The following is a 16,583-nucleotide window of genomic DNA, read 5'->3' as shown; positions in this document are numbered from 1 at the left end:
TGCTTTTTTTGAAAATTCAATAATTGGAAATGGATGTGAATTTGAAAACGAAGCTAGAACGGATTTGACTAAGCAGCTGAACCAGGAAAAAATAAAGTTTAAAGATACAAATGATCTTAACCAGGTGATTAAAATTTGGTTATTTTGACATCATATTAAATGTGAGTAGGTTTTAATCTACTTTTTTGAATGCAATTTTAATCTACTTGTAGTTTAAATTAAAAAGTTGTTTTTATACATTTTAGAAATTGGATGAAGCTCAAACTTTGCAAACACTCACTCAGGCAAAGGAGAAATACATTAATTACATTAACGGTGTAAGTTTTACAAAATTAAAATGTTCATATTGCTATAATATTCTTATGTATTATTAGTTTTTTTATAATTTTCAAAAAGTTGCTTTTATTAAAATGAAGGTGTGCGGGCAAAATTATGTAAATTCAGATATAATGCATAATGCTCACGGTAGAGGAAAAACACTGGCAGAGGAAAACATTGATCTCCTTGTGGAGTCGAAAGGTGAAATGTTTGTGCAAAAATGTAGAATGCAATTGGACAAAGTACTTGCCAACGCAATATTAGAACTGGAAAATAAAAATAAAAAAAGAAAGGTAATGGTATTATTGTAGCTGCACTATGAGCAATGTAAGTTTAAAAGTTGTAAATAAATAATTTTTTTTGATGTGAAATTTATTTTAGATTTAAGATTATATTGAGAATTGTTTATTTTGTTCACAACAAATAAAAAAACGTAATAGTCTAATAAAAGTTAGCGGTGAATAAAATTGTTTCTAATGGCTAAACATTAATTTATCAACAGGACAAGTTGAAAAGCAGGCTGAATTATCTTAAATTAGAAGCAAGGCAAAAGTTTAACTTAATAATGGAAGGGGTAAGTATGCACCAAATATTTATTATTTAATTTTTTTTTATTAAGCTTTTTATCTTTTTTACCAAAAACTATACTCTTTTCTGCAACAACAATTATACTTTAATTAAAAGGAATGCACCAGAAAGGTTGTCGATGCAGATGAATTAGACAAAGCAATTTCAAAAGCAGAGGAATCAGCTTTCGCTATATTTGATAATTCGGATATTGGAAAAGGGAGCGAGTTAAAAAATAAAGCTAGGTCAGATTTGGCTGACCTTTTAATTCCGGAAAGTATAAAGTTTACAAATTCTAATGAAAGAAATCGGGTAACTATATTTTTTATTTTGGTGTAAACCATATGCTGTTTTTATAGCGTGTATTATATTATTTTAAATACTGAATTGCTTTTTAGAAAGTGGCATGGGCGAAAATGTTGGAAACCATTATTCAGGCTAAAAATATATACAATAAATGTTTAAATGCGGTAAGTTTATCATTTTAGTTCAGTAATGTGATCTTTTAATTTACGCTTAAACTTTAAAAGTTATGTGGAGATAATTACATTAACCCGGATAAAATTCATACCGTTCACAATGAAGAAATACAACAGATTCAAAACGTTTTTGAGCTTTTTTTGAACTCGGAAGGTAAAACGTTTGTAGATAAAGTTGTAAGTCAGTTGACAGAAGTAATTAACAGTGCAAAAGAAGATATATTGGACCAAAACGAAATGAAAAAGGTAGGCAACCAATTTTGTTACCAATTATGTAAAATGTAAAAACTTAAATCATACTAAAAGTAGGGAATTTTTTAAAGTTGTGTACACCTAACGTAAAAAAGGAGTAGAGAGTAATTTATGGTAAGATTTTTTGCAAATTTAATTTAAACTCTTTTAAACTATTTTTTGTTTCCTGAACTTTATGTATCAACAGAATATTCCGATTTCTTACATAGACAAATATTTTCGAAAAGTAGTTTATTTACTTAAATTATAGTTGGGAAAAGTATTCTGACTTGTTTCAGTTATTCTCTATATTTTAACTAATGTCACCACCTTTTGATATATTTGTTTTCATTTGATTCCATTTTATTTATTTTTGTTTAATTTGTTACCTTTTGTTTTAAATTTATTCTATCATTTTTTTAATAGATTAACGTCTTCCAAATAAATAATGCAATATATTTTTAATGTACATAGTTACGTCTAATTGCGATTTAGCTATTCTCTGTTTTTGATAACAAAATGCGACTTTTTTCAATATTCAGACCTAAAACACCGTTTACATTCAAACGAATCTTTATTTTGAGACATAGTTTTAAATACCTTACGCTTGTTTTAAAATTTTAAAGATACAGGCCCTAGAAAAGATTCAAAATATTCAAGATGAAAGTTTTGAAGAATACGAAAATGATATAAGTAAAGTAAGTAGATAAATGTATCTACGAAAAACCATAACCTTTTCTGTTTATATCAAAAATATAAGTTTTATTGATTTACCACTAAAAAAAAATTATTTAGATGGGATAATATTATGAACTTCTTAATTAAATATTTTATGTATTTTTAGTACAGTATTGGTCAATATCAAGATGAGGACGAGTTAGAATCTAATCATATAAAGTTAAAAACAGCGGCTTTAAGAAATTACAACGTTAAGTGTCCAAGTGAACCTGCTGATGAACGTTCTCACATTCAAAATATACTTAAAGCTAAAATCGATAATCATTATAAGGCACTTAAAGAAAAGAACAAAATACAAAAGGTAATGAGTTTATAGCAAACTTTTTATTTAAACAAAAGTCTTTTAAACTGCTAATAAATCATTTTATATAAACAAGTTAGTATAACGTTGTGGTTTTGTTTTATTACAAGGAAGTTGACAAAGAAAAAGCAGAAAGTGTATTTCAAATTATAAAAGCTAAATACATGGACGAAATGTCAAGGGTAAGTTTTAAATGTAGGTTAATTTTTACTTTATTATTAGTAGTGCCGTAGGAAAATATATAAAAATAAACAAAAAGTAACACTTTTTTTATTGCTTATAAAACTGAATAAGTATTGTTAAGTTGGCACGATATTTTTTTGGCTCTTATCTGCTTTAACAAACTTAAACTCTTTTATAAACTCCTAGTTAGTTTATAAGTTTAGCAAAAAAGGTAGAAAAAGGTTCAATTATTTGTATATTTTATTTAAATTTTTGTATATATAAATTTTTTATTGCCTTATTAAAAATTTGTCAATTGTTTATTATATTTAAATGCAGGTGACAAGTGGAAAGTATTTACTTCCAGAAAAATTAGAAAGTGAACATAAACGACTAAGAGATGAATGCCTTGATACGTTACTTGGCTTGACTAAACACGGTCGTAGGATGCAGAAACTTGGCTTGACTAAACACGATCGTAGGATGCAACATAAATTTATCTTAGAGGGGGTAGAAATTTATAAAGATGCAGTTTCGGCTAATGAAAAGAAAAAACCGTTTTGTAAAATAATGTAATTCTATTTTAAGGGTTTTTGCGTTTCTCCTTAGCAGATTTAAAATGAATTATGAATTGTAAGTTTTTGTTTGTAGTAATTTTATTGTAGTAAACAATGTTTTTATTAACTTGACGATAATGCGGTAAAAATTTTAACATGATGTTTGCTAATTAATATTGTTTTATCTTTTAGTTAAACGTCATGTTTTTTAACTTTAAGCCTTACCTGATATGATTTCATTATTGATTTTATTTGATTTCTGTTTTTTACTTATTTTCTTCACTAAATCCTAAAAATTAGGTTTTATTTCGAGAATGATTACAAGAAAATTACTTTCCATCGTTATTCGTAACGTTTGGTTAATAAATTAATTTGTATATTTTTTACTGCTGTGTAAAGTTATTTACTTCTTTGAACGCTAACATATAAAGCTTTTCTGTATGTTCGCTAAAAATAGCTCACAAATAATTTTGTTACTCATGTGCCTTGTATATTTTGTGTTGTAGTGCTTTTAAATTGCAATTAGAGCGAATCTATTAATGTGATTATTAAAATTAATATGTACAACAGTGGTCTGATTTGCAGGACTATACGGTTTGGGTATAGGTTATAGCTTAAAAAAAATTTGCACGGTCATTGCCTATTTTTTAACATTAGATGTCGGAGAACTATATTTTATTAGTTAAATATTTAACATTTCTGATTTTAATTTTTAAGTAACTTGATTAATCAGAAGGTTCTATGTATATTCCAGAAGACAAAGTGCAATATCTAAATTGGAATTTTAAATTAGTATTACTTAAAGACGTTTAAAATGTTTATTATATTTTTCGGCATGATAAGTTAACCAAAACTACCTTCGATTTAAAATTATCTAAATTTTAAATGTATACGCACTGTAAGCAGTTAGTAATCATGGTCTGTAAATAAAATTAAAGGCCAGTATTATTAAAGGTATAAAAATACAAACGTTTCTATTTATAACACGACATATCATACATATCAAATAGAATAAAATTTGTGTCAGTTTGGGACAATAAATTATCTTGTGAAAGTAATAGAAGAAAAACTTTCTAACCCCCTACAAATAATGAGTTAAAAAAATGTTGGACAACATAAAGTAGCTGCAAAAGTTTAACGAAAAATAAAAAATTTAATAGCAGAAAGCTGATTTTAATTCTAATAATAAAAAAATGTACGTTTTCGTATAATATTATCAGTGCTATTTTACAACGACAGTATGGTTTTATTTTAAATACATGCTTCTAGAATTTTTGTGTTGTTTGAGTTAAAGATACTTTATTACATTTATTTTTTTTTTTCATGTACTTGTACAAAGTTTTACGTGTTATATGTTAACGCATTTTAATATTGTTTTAATTATTTTACTCCAAATTTGCCAATTTTTGTTAAGGAAACTGTAAATAGTCACAATAAGAAGATAATTTTTAATCTGGACAAGTTTTGTTGATATAGCTTAAACTATATTTATTTTTGCTATTACATATAAATAATTTAAAAATACTGAGAAATATGTTGGTTAAAAATCGATTATTTTGGAAAGTTTTTAAAAAGGTAAAACACAAAAATGCGGTAATTATTAATAAAAAATACATATATTTTACAATGTTAGGTTTCCTTTATTAACCAACAAATTTAATCGTAACTGCATAGCTTAGTTCTTTGGCGCATTCAAAAATCCATACATGGTTAATTTGATGTGCCTTAAGCATTGATTGTAGTTACTCTAGTTTTTCGGCGCTGCGATTTACTGCGTCGTTTATTTTGTGCTTTTGCGCTATTTACTAAAAAAGCTTCTGTTCATCATGTGGCCTTTTACTGCAGAGTCTTTTATAATCAAATTTTCGCTGCTAGAGAGGCATTTAAATAAAGAGCTTTGTGCAGTTTTTATACTTATTAACATTAGGGTTAAAGTAGTCGACGTACAGCGAAGTGGTAATAAAGAGTCGTAAAATCTCACTAAACAGTTGTAACGTAGGTAAGTTGTTATTAATCTAAAACATTATGGTAACAGTATATAAACATGTTATCTGAATAATCTTCGTGCAAAAACTTTTTATTTTTTGCTTATCTGTATAAACGTTTGTAAAGAACAATTAGAATTACATTAAGAAATAATTGCAAGTTTTAGGTTTTAGAACATTTAGATACCAGTTAAAAGAATGGTAGACCGACAAAATTCGTTTACTGTAAAATGGATTTAATTGTAAAGTTTAAAACGTATAACAAATTTTAAAGTTACTAATTTACCGGAAAACGTGATTGAGTAGTTAAGTCTGGCAAGGTTAGTTGCCCTGTTTTTACCATCGCTTGTATAACCGCGTAAGTGTTCAAATGGCTTTTAGTTTTTTTTTTCAACAAAAAAATATTTATTCACATTTTAACACAATTAAAGCGACAAGGTAAAATATTAAAGTTTTTGTGTTAAAGTTTATTACATGACATATTAGCATGCAAAATTTTATATAGTGTTTAAGTTAAAAATTACCACCACCTTTTTGAAATCAGTGGATAATTTTACGTAATTTTATTTACGAAATTTGATCAGTATGAATAACAGAATTTCACTTTTGTCTACATCTTGTCGTACAGAGCCTAAGGTTAGTTACCAAAATTTAAAAACTTTTGTTTTACGTTGTGAAAATATATTGATTTTCATTATCTATGTATTGAACAGATGTTTACGACGCGACACATTAAGGAAAAACCAATGTTCATGTGGTTGATAGGATAGGTATGTCGTGTATAGAAAATATGCCACACGAGTGTATAGTTCTCTTTTTTCGTTTCAGTTCCTCTTTAGCGCAACATATACATAAGAACGAAAGTGAGTAGAAAGCGCGGGTCTTACAATTTCATTTTCATAAATAAAGTTTCTTGCTATAATGAATTAAAGTTTCTTGCTATAATGAATTAATTGTAAGATATAACAATCACTAGGTGAATAAATTGGTTGTGTTTAAATTTAATTATCATAGTTCGAAATCTTTGATTTCAAAACGTATTGTTATCATCAGTATTTTATTATCGTTTATCAATATGAAATAATATTTTTGTTTTAGTGCATTACATCATTATTATGCAAGTTGCTATTTAAAATAAAGTTTTAACCGTTGCTAATTCGTGTTTAATTTAATAATAAGTTTTAAAATCACTGTAAATTTAACAAAACTAATTTATCACACTTGAATGATTTAATACAGTTCGCTGTAAAATAGCCCGTTCGCTGTCGGGTTAAAGTTCAAACTATAGGCAAAGTAAAAGTTTGGAAGGATAATTTTTGTTTGTTAATTATTTTTAAACACTTGCTTGATTATTCAGAATTTCAGATCAATTTTTTGCCTTTAAATTTTGTTTAGTTTTATTTTGCAATATCAATCTATCTTGGTATTTAATATATGTATTAAATTTTAACATTTTGTAAAAAGTTTAAACGATTCCGAATCATATTTGATTTTTTTAAATAAATCTAGTTTGTTTGGTTACAGACGAGGGAGAAGCTGTGCAGTTGGTTCAGCCTAAAGACGCCGAATCAGGCGATGCTGGTGGTTTTAAATTAAACAAAAAGGCACTTGACGAAATATTCTGCAGTGACGAAGTGAAAGACAAACCCATTGCTGTTTATTCTTTGACTGGCGCATATCGAAAGGGAAAATCTTTTCTTCTTAATCTATTTTTGCGGTACCTATGGGCTGACAAGGCAAGTCCATAAAATCATTTAAAATGTATGTTATTAAACAAAAACATTTCCTTATTTAAATTTATTTTATTTTTTGTAAAAATTTTACCTAATTAAAAAAATGTTATGCAACCTTTACTTTTATGTTTAATAAAAGGGAGGTTGGATAGGCGATACAACCGAACGTTTAAGTAAAGGATTTGGTTGGAGGGTAGGAATAAAAGGCGACACCCAGGGAATATGGATTTGGAACAAACCGTTTTTGAATGACACTCCACAGGGCGAGGTTTTTGCTTATCTGTAAACATTTTACATTATTATGACATTTTTATAAATTTGCTGTGTTGTTAAAAAAAAAATTAAAAAAAATTCAAATCACGAAAATGCTGTCAGCATATTAAAAAATTTTATACTCACTTAAATATTTAAGTTTGTTTTTTTTTTTACTTTTTTTATTCACAACAGATTGTACTATAGTACACTTAAGTTAATTAATCCACTTATTAGGTCTTTTAAAAAATTCGTATGTAAATAATATTTTCTTTTTATTAGAAATGTAATTTATATTAAAGGTGAACTTGTTTAAATGGATACTCAAGGTGCATTCGACTTGGAAACTAATGTAAAAACTTCTTCAGTTATATTTGCCCTAAGTACATTAATTGGATCTGTGCAAATTTACAATGTGATGCAAATGATAGGCGCCGATGATCTGCAGAACTTACATGTAACTAATCTAATCTTATCTTGTTTTTAGCTTTTAGTTTTTTTATTATGTGTAAATGTATTTGAATTTATTTACCGCTTATTTAGCAATGCTTTTAGGTGCTTTTTGTATCACTTGTACCTTACGGTCCCCGAGAATACAACGACCGTTAGGTTTATAAGAGAATTGGCAGAACCGTAAAGTACAAGTGATCCGTTTTTATTTACCTTGATTAATATGCAACTTTATAAATTAGTTGTTTGCTGATTATGGAAAATCAGCAACTGCACTTGCGGAGCAATATCACATGGAGAACGCCAAACCTTTCCAGGTATTTCTTATCATGTTAGTTATTTAATATCGCTTTATTAAATTACTTAGAGATTAGAATATTTGCCACTTGGTTGAATTTTGGCATACAACTAAAAATTAATAGGAATTTGTCAAACCCCAACGCTTGTGTACTTGATAGTCTGTGTTAAAAAAAGAAAATATTTTATATTTTGTTTTCTCAATGCAAAAACTTCAATGCAGATCAATGCAAAAACTCCGCACATTTTCATTTTAATGGGTTTTTACCAAATTTCCTAACATAAGAAAAAAAACATAATTATGAATTTAAGTATTTGCTTCCACCTAAATAAATAAAATCAAATTAAAATTTAGCATCTTATTTTTCTGATACGTGACTGGACTGATAAAGATTATGAATTTGGTGAAGAAGGAGGCAAGAAGTATCTAGAAACAGTTTTCAGCAAAATAACAAAGTCCGAGGAAATCAAAACGGTTCAGGAGGAGATTCAAAAATACTTCTCGAAATTTACCTGTTATCTCCTACCAAGACCAAGCTCAACTGTGCTGGACAGGGGGTCAAATGATGAAAAAATCCAAGTTGGTGGTAGGTTTATTATTAAAATCCAATACAAAAAGTTAGTTATTGTAATTTTTTGTTTTTTTACATAATTTTTTTATCGCAGAAATTGGCGATCGTTTTTTAAGTGAGGTTACAAGATTGAACAAACATTTGTTTGAACCTGAAAATAGTGTTGTCAAAACTAACAACGCAAGAGTTATGACAGGCATAGAGTTAAGAACTTTCATTTTGGATTACTTTAAGGTTTTTAAGAGTGGTAAAATGCCAAAGGTGGATTCGATTTTAAAGGTAAATGAATAGATTTGGACGTGTAAATATATTGATTTCATAACTAGTACATCTTTCTTGTAGGCGAACATAAAGGCATCCATGTGTTCTGTAATAAGAGAATGTCTTTCTGTATACAAGAAAAACATGAATAAAGTAAATTGTGTTATATATTATATTTCATTTAAGTGCTATTTAAAATAAAGTTATTCCTGAAGTAAATAACACTTGCAGGTGTGTGTTATTTACATGGAACCTGCAGTGTTTGAAACTAAACAAAACACTTGCCGAGATCAGGCAAACCACAGTCGACTAAATTTTATTTGAACAAATGTTAAATTTAAATGTAGAGGTTTGTGTAGTTTAAATAAAATGAAAATAGAAGTTACAAGTATTGTTAAATGTTATGTGTGTTTTAAATATTAGCCAGGTTTATTTGAGAAATGTTTAATGGTTCGGAATTTAAGATTTATTAACAATTAAGGGTATTTATATTACCATATATTACAACTGATAGTGTTAAGTCCATTTATATAAAAACTGATTTATATTTTCTCATTAATTTTAAATACAATTTCACACTCGGTTGGACACCATTAGCCGCTATTGTGCGCTTCTTTTTTGGATCGCCTTATCGCCTGGTCATTTCAAGTTTTTCCCTTTTTTCCAGCGTTCTTAGTCACGTGATTTGTGTTTCGCCTTTTTTGTCTTTATTTGTATCGTAACTTGGAATAATTTTGGAATTCTACTTTTAGTACGTCATATATTTAGAATACGATTCGCCCTGTTCTAACATTTCATAAATGGTCTTTAGTTAGTTTTTGTTAAAAGTAATATTGATTTGTAAGTGTTAAGCCAGTATTGTTTTTGTTAATTGTTTTTCTTGTGTACTGAATATTGAATACATTGTAGAGTATTTCAATTGTTGTATCAGTCGAGTTAGACAGTTGCAATTCTGGGCCCATTATCGGTATTATTTTTATATTAACTGAGATCAATCTGTGATCAAGGGGCGTATTTTATTCTCCGATCAACCTATTGTTGGTCACGTGGGGTATAGTTAGACAAACCCTACAGATAGTGTAATGTAATAAATGTGGTTTTATATTTTTATGTAAATAAAATTTATAATGTTGTACCGTACTATATTTTGGCAAAACGTTGCTAAAAGAATATTTAAAGCAGTCATTTCTATTAACTGTTTAGCCTGCAGTTGCTTATGTTTTCATGGAAATGTTGTATGTAGTGCTTTATATATAAGTAGCTGGTTTCGCTGAAGTGCCATGTAGCTAGTTGCACTGATTATAATTTTACTGTTTTTGCTATCGCGAATTTTGCCCTTAACCGATTTTTGGAGCAATGTGAATTAAAAAAGATCCTTGCTTTTTTTTTGTTTGTGGTATCGAGTGCTTGAATTAGTGTTAACAACTTTTGTTTTGCAAATAGACTCGTTAATTCGTTTTTTAATGTTTAACTTTCAAATAAATTTGTTGTTCTTTGTCGAAATTTAAAGAACAACTTATTTAAAACAAACTTTTAAAGGTTAGGAAACAATATATTATTTTTGTTTATAGATTAACAAAAGGAACCAAGCTACTTTTAACCTAGTTCGAAACTTTTGTTTCGCATTCCGCCATGACATTGAATAATGTATGTAATCGATACATGCCCTTGACGTTATAAATAGATGGCTGTGACGCATTTTCAAAATTTCCATGTTTTAACAAGCTATGTGGTGAGTGAGATAAGGCTATGCCTACACAAGTTTAAAGTTCCTCTTTTTTCGTTGCGGTTCTTTCTTAGCGTAATGTATATATAGAACTTAAGCAAGTAGAAAGGGCAAAACTTACAACTTGATTTTTAAACAAGTTTATTTTAAAAACCCTTGCAGTTCCTAATTTAAAAACAGGATTAAAAATAGTCTTCTATTTAGGCATGAGTTTGAGTGATTACCAATATAGTGAAGAAGGTTGGTAATAAACAATTTCTTTATAAAAATAGTAGTTGTTAAATTTAAATTTAAAATGATTTGAGTAAATTTAAATAAACATCAATATTTCTGTTGTAAATTGATTAAATCGAGTGCTTGCAACTATAAAATGAAACATTTATTTAGGTAAATATTTTTGTGTTTTTTTATATTGTAAGAGACTTTTTCACAATCGATTGTTTTTAAAGTTACGCTCTGTTTGTTTTAGATGAGGGAGAAGCTGTACAGTTGGTTCAGCCTAAAGACGCCGAATCAGGCGATGCTGGTGGTTTTATATTAAACGAGGACGCCCTTGACGAAATATTCTGCAGTGACGAAGTGAAAGACAAACCTATTGCTATTTATTCTTTGACTGGTGCGTATCGAAAGGGAAAATCTTTTCTTCTTAATCTGTTTTTACGTTACCTGTGGGCTGACAAGGCAAGTTTATAAAATCAATAAAAGTTTATGTTATTAAACAAAAAAAATTTCCTAATTTAAATTCAATTCATTTTTTATAAATAGTTACCTTACAAAAACTTGTTTAATTATCAGTTATTTATTTTAAAATCAATAGAAGAAAGAGTGGATAGGCGATACAACTGAACGTTTAAGTAGAGGATTTGGCTGGAGAGGAGGAATAAAAGGCGATACCCAGGGAATATGGATTTGGAACAAACCGTTTTTGTGTGAGACTCCGCATGGCGAGGTTCACTTTTAAAATTAAAAACAAAATATTGCCCTATGTTTTTTTAAATTCACCTTACCTAGCAAAATATAATTTAGAGTAAATACGTCTTTTATAATCTGGAAAAATATTGCTTTTATAATAAGTATCCACATTAAATATAAAAAAAATATAAAAGCAGTTTAAAAAGGACAAATTTTTGTTGTTTTGCTTATTAAGTCTCTTAAAAACAATATTACATAACGTGTAAAATATTACAGGTGAACCTGTTTTTGATGGATACTCAAGGTGCCTTTGACTTGGAAGCTGATGTAAAAACTTCTTCAGTTATATTTGCTCTAAGTACATTAATTGGATCTGTGCAAATTTACAATGTTATGCAAATGATAGGTGCCGATGATCTGCAGAACTTACATGTAAATTATGTAATCTTGTTTTTAGCTTTTGGTATTTTTAGTAAGTTTTAATAAATTCAAATTTTTAGGATCGTTTTCTTAACAATGCTTTTAATTTTTTTTATTATTTTAAACAATCTTTTATGTAATTTTATGATTTAGTTGTTTGCTGGTTATGGAAAATCGGCAACTACACTTGCCAAGAAATATCACATGGAGAACTCCAAACCTTTCCAGGTATTCCTTATCATATTAACACTAGTTGTTATTTAATATCGCTATATTAGACTACATATGGATTAGAATATCTGGCAGGTGGGTAAATTTTGGTATAACTAAAAAGTAGTAGGAGTTTGACCTCAATGTTTGTTTAAAAATAATAAGTTGTGTTCATACGCCCATTTTATTTTTTGTTTTTTGCACATTTTTAAATTTTTTTAAATAAGTTTAAATATATGATTATGCATTTAGTATTTTTGATCTCGTAAATAAATATAAATTATTAAAATTTAGCATCTAATTTTTCTAATACGTGACTGGGCTGATAAAGATTATGAATTTGGTGAAGAAGGAGGCAAGAAGTATCTAGAAACAGTTTTTAGCAAAAAAACAAAGTCCAAGGAAATCAAAATGGTTCAGGAGGAGATTCAAAACTACTTCTCGAAATTTACTTGTTATCTCCTACCAAGACCAAGCTCAACTGTGCTGGACAGGGGGTCAAATGATGAAAAAATCCAAGTTGGTGGTAGGTTTATTATTAAAATCCAATACAAAAAGTTAGTTATTGTAATTTTTTGGCTTTTATACATAATTTTTTTATCGCAGAAATTGGCGATCGCTTTTTAAATGAGGTTACAAGATTGGACAAACATTTGTTTGAACCTGAAAATATTGTTGTCAAAACTAACAACGCAAGAGTTATGACAGGCATAGAGTTAAGAACTTTCATTTTGGATTACTTTGAGGTTTTTAAGAGTGGTAAAATGCCAAAAGTGGATTCAATTTTAAAGGTAAATGAATAGATTTGGACGTGTAAATATATTGAATTCATAACTAGTACATTTTTTTTGTAGGCGAACATAAAGGCATCCATGTGTTCTGTAATAAGAGAATGTCTTTCTGTATACAAGAAAAACATGAATAAAGTAAATTGTGTTATATATTATATTTCATTTAAGTGCTATTTAAAATAAAGTTATTCCTGAAGTAAATAACACTTGCAGGTGTGTGTTATTTACATGGAACCTGCAGTGTTTGAAACTAAACAAAACACTTGCCGAGATCAGGCATTTGCTCGCTTTAATGAACTTCCAAAAATGGGGGAATTCAAATTCATTAGCGCTAGTAAGAAAGTGTTGGAGAAACAAATTGATGAAGAAAATCGAGGGTTTCTTCAACTAAACGTAATTTTAAAGGTAGTTAGAATTTTTGCTTTAAAAAAATGTTAATTTGAAATATATCAATCAAATTTGAATGGTCCTAAGGTGTTAAATATATATTTATGTGTAAGATTTAAGTTTTGTTCAATATTATTTAATAGGTAATTTATAATATATGTTTTACACATTTAAGGAACAGGTGAAGACTAAAGTTCGTGATTTCTTGGAGGAGACAGTGTGTACATTTAAACAGAACTTAAATAAGGTTATTTTTATTTTACCTGATTTACGTTTAACTTTTGTTTTAAATGTATTAAGTTGAAACTAATTAGTTACCATTTAAAAAGGCGAGCAAGGGAAGCTACGTCGACAACCTCACTTTGGAAAAAATAAAGTCGGATTGGTACACCAAGGCTTTAAAGTCATTTCAAGATCAATGCAAAAACTTCGACGAATCAGTTATTGGCCAAAATAACACAAAGTTAAAGGAGCTTTTAGAAATTGAATTTACGAACTTCAAGAAAGGCAATCGCGAAAAATCGGTAAAATAATGATAATAATGGTTTACTTTTAATTATATGAGGTTTACATGTTTTTCAAATTAACTCTTGTGCTATCAATGAATAGATAAAATATGAATATTGTTAACCGTTTAAAATCTGTTAAAACAGGCTGAATTAAAACAAAAATTAACTGGTGTTTCACATACAGCAAAGGAAAAGTTTATATTAATTATGGACGAGGTATGTTTTTATTTTATGTTTTAATATTTATGATATTAAAAACTTGACCCTTCAATGTAAACATAAGTTAACACTTTTATAAAAACTGAGTGTCGGGTTACGTTTGGGCTTCACTACATTTCTATTAATGTTTAACAAACACGAATCTTATTTTTTTGTACTGTATGAGTTAGTTTTGTATAGACATACGCACCTAACTTAGGCTTAATTAAATGTAGTACAACTAAAGTTTAAATGGGTAGTGTTTAAACTAAATTATTTAAACAATACATTTTTTATAACAAAAAAATAATTAAATAGGTTTGCAGCGGAAAGTTCATCGAGAAAAATGAATTTAAAAAAGCAACCTTAAAGGCTTGGGAATCAGCTTTCGCTTTATTTGATGAGTCGGAGATTGGAAATGGGAGCAAATTAAAGAAAGAAGCTAGATCGAACTTAACTGATCAGCTGGACGAAGAAAAGAAAAAGTATGAAGATACTAATGAAATGAACAGGGTATAATTTTTCTTTTTACACAATTTTAATCTACGATGTTTTTTTATTTCAAGATAACATATGATATCATTTATTACTATTTAGAAATTAAATGAGGCTAAAACGTTTGAAACACTTACAAGGGCAAAGGAGGTTTACAGTAGTTACGTTAATGGTGTAAGTATTACAATATGACATTTTTTGTACTCTGTAGTTACCATTCTTGTTTATTGTAACGTCATGGTTTAACATATTTTTTATTGATAATTAAAGGTTTGTGGGGAAGATTATGTCAATCCAGATAAAATTGAAAATGCTCACCAGCAAGGGAAAAAACAAGCTGAGAAAATAGTTAATCTTCTTTTGGAATTAAAAGGTGAATTGTTCGTCGCAGAATGTAAAATTCAGTTGAGCGAAGATTTTTACGCCACAGTAGCAGAACTAAAGTGTAAAAACGAAAAAAGAAAGGTCATACACTTAGTTTTAATTTTGGAAGGTTCTTACAGACTACACTATTTCTTTAACAATACTTGTAAAAGTGCTTGTCATTATTATTAGTATATGTTTAACACCCACTAGTTAAACACATTAAAATACAAAATGCTTCTATTTAGGAAAAAGTATTGAATGATTTTCGAAACATAAGAATAATATGTTTTGGAAAATACAAAGAAGAAATAAATGAAGTAAATAAATATATGTTGAAGATTTATACAAATTAAATGATAGTACAATTTTTTTTAAATGTGTATCAATAAAAAAAAATAAAAATATTTGTATTTTAACTTATTACTTATTCATTAGTTTTGTAGAAACAGTTACCAAGGTCTAGATTGGCATGACCTGGTGTCTAGAAAGCAACGGGAAGTAAAAGCCACTGCTCTAAGTCAGTACAACGATAAGTGTCTAAAAGATCCTGAATATGAACGCAACTTAATTAAAAAGGGATTGGAAGATGACATGGATTATTATATTCCTCCTCCCCCTCGCATTGTCATATGCCTTTTGCAATAAATTAAACACTTAAACATACGTTTTAGCTTCTGTTTTAAAATATTATTTTTTATTTTTGTAACCAAGCTTAACGTTTTTATAACGTATTTGTCAAAAACACATAGTGTGTATAAATGTAATACACAAAAAACGTTTTATTTTCTGAATGTAGTGTTCGCAAAAAACTCGTGCTGGAATTTATGTCTGGTTTTAAACCACAGTCGACTAAATTTTATTTGAACAAATGTTAAATTTAAATGTAGAGGTTTGTGTAGTTTAAATAAAATGAAAATATAAGTTACAAGTATTGTTAAATGTTATGTGTGTTTTAAGTATTAGCCAGGTTTATTTGAGAAATGTTTAATGGTTCGGAATTAAAGAATTATTAACTATTAAGGGTATTTATTCGCTGAAATGCCATGTAGCTAGTCACACTGATTATAATTTACTGTTTTTGCTATCGCGAATTTTGCCCTTAACCGATTGCAGATTTGCACGTTTTTGTGGTTGTGCTATCGTACAACAAATGGGAAGCGAGAAGTTCCAGACGTATGCCTTGCAAATGGTTTAGCAGAGCGTTTTATAAAAGTCAACCGTTAAAGAAAAAGTAATCAGGATTTTACTGCATTAGGAATATGGTCTTATCTTAATAACCAGTAAAGGGTTAAGGCAACGGACAGTTATATTCTTTGTTATATTGGCAAATTAGATAATAAAACTTTATCGTAAAACCGTGTCATTTATTACTTTTATAGTTTTGCCCAATCTTGCATTTATTTTACGGCTAAAAACATTTTGGAGCACTGTGAATTAAAAAAGATCCTTGCTTTTTTTTGTTTGTGGTATCGAGTGCTTGAATTAGTGTTAACAACTTTTGTTTTGCAAATAGACTCCTTAATTCGTTTTTTAATGTTTAACTTTCAAATAAATTTGTTGTTCTTTGTCGAAATTTAAAGAACAACTTTTTTAAAACAACCCTTTATAGGTTAAGAAACAATATATTATTTGTGTTTATAGATTAACAAAAGGAACCAAGCTACTT

At 28.2% G+C, this 16,583-nt stretch overlaps 2 protein-coding genes across 2 annotated transcripts; both read left to right on the top strand.

Annotated features, from left to right (window-relative positions):
* The first annotated feature begins 7,233 nt into the window (after window positions 1–7,233).
* Window positions 7,234–9,110, top strand: LOC145751234 (atlastin-1-like). Its single transcript, XM_082567337.1, has 6 exons — window positions 7,234–7,339; window positions 7,626–7,780; window positions 8,016–8,090; window positions 8,426–8,657; window positions 8,737–8,921; window positions 8,985–9,110. The coding sequence occupies exons 2-6, from the start codon at window positions 7,640–7,642 to the stop codon at window positions 9,102–9,104; spliced, it is 753 nt and encodes a 250-aa protein (XP_082423463.1). The 5' UTR covers window positions 7,234–7,339; window positions 7,626–7,639; the 3' UTR covers window positions 9,105–9,110.
* Window positions 9,111–10,624: 1,514 nt separating this feature from the next.
* Window positions 10,625–15,826, top strand: LOC145749759 (atlastin-1-like). The gene is made up of 18 exons (XM_082565619.1): window positions 10,625–10,635; window positions 10,834–10,869; window positions 11,099–11,310; window positions 11,447–11,578; window positions 11,818–11,973; window positions 12,115–12,189; window positions 12,466–12,697; window positions 12,778–12,962; window positions 13,026–13,097; window positions 13,176–13,367; window positions 13,525–13,596; window positions 13,679–13,873; window positions 14,003–14,074; window positions 14,375–14,569; window positions 14,654–14,725; window positions 14,822–15,016; window positions 15,163–15,234; window positions 15,353–15,826. Exons 2-18 carry the CDS (start codon window positions 10,836–10,838, stop codon window positions 15,560–15,562), a joined length of 2,373 nt encoding a protein of 790 aa, XP_082421745.1. The 5' UTR covers window positions 10,625–10,635; window positions 10,834–10,835; the 3' UTR covers window positions 15,563–15,826.
* The last annotated feature ends 757 nt before the right edge of the window (window positions 15,827–16,583 follow it).

This window comes from Corella eumyota, chromosome 4 (assembly GCF_963082875.1).
Source record: "Corella eumyota chromosome 4, kaCorEumy4.1, whole genome shotgun sequence".
NCBI classification, from domain to species: domain Eukaryota; kingdom Metazoa; phylum Chordata; class Ascidiacea; order Phlebobranchia; family Corellidae; genus Corella; species Corella eumyota.
This window is presented reverse-complemented; position numbering and strand designations above follow the sequence as displayed.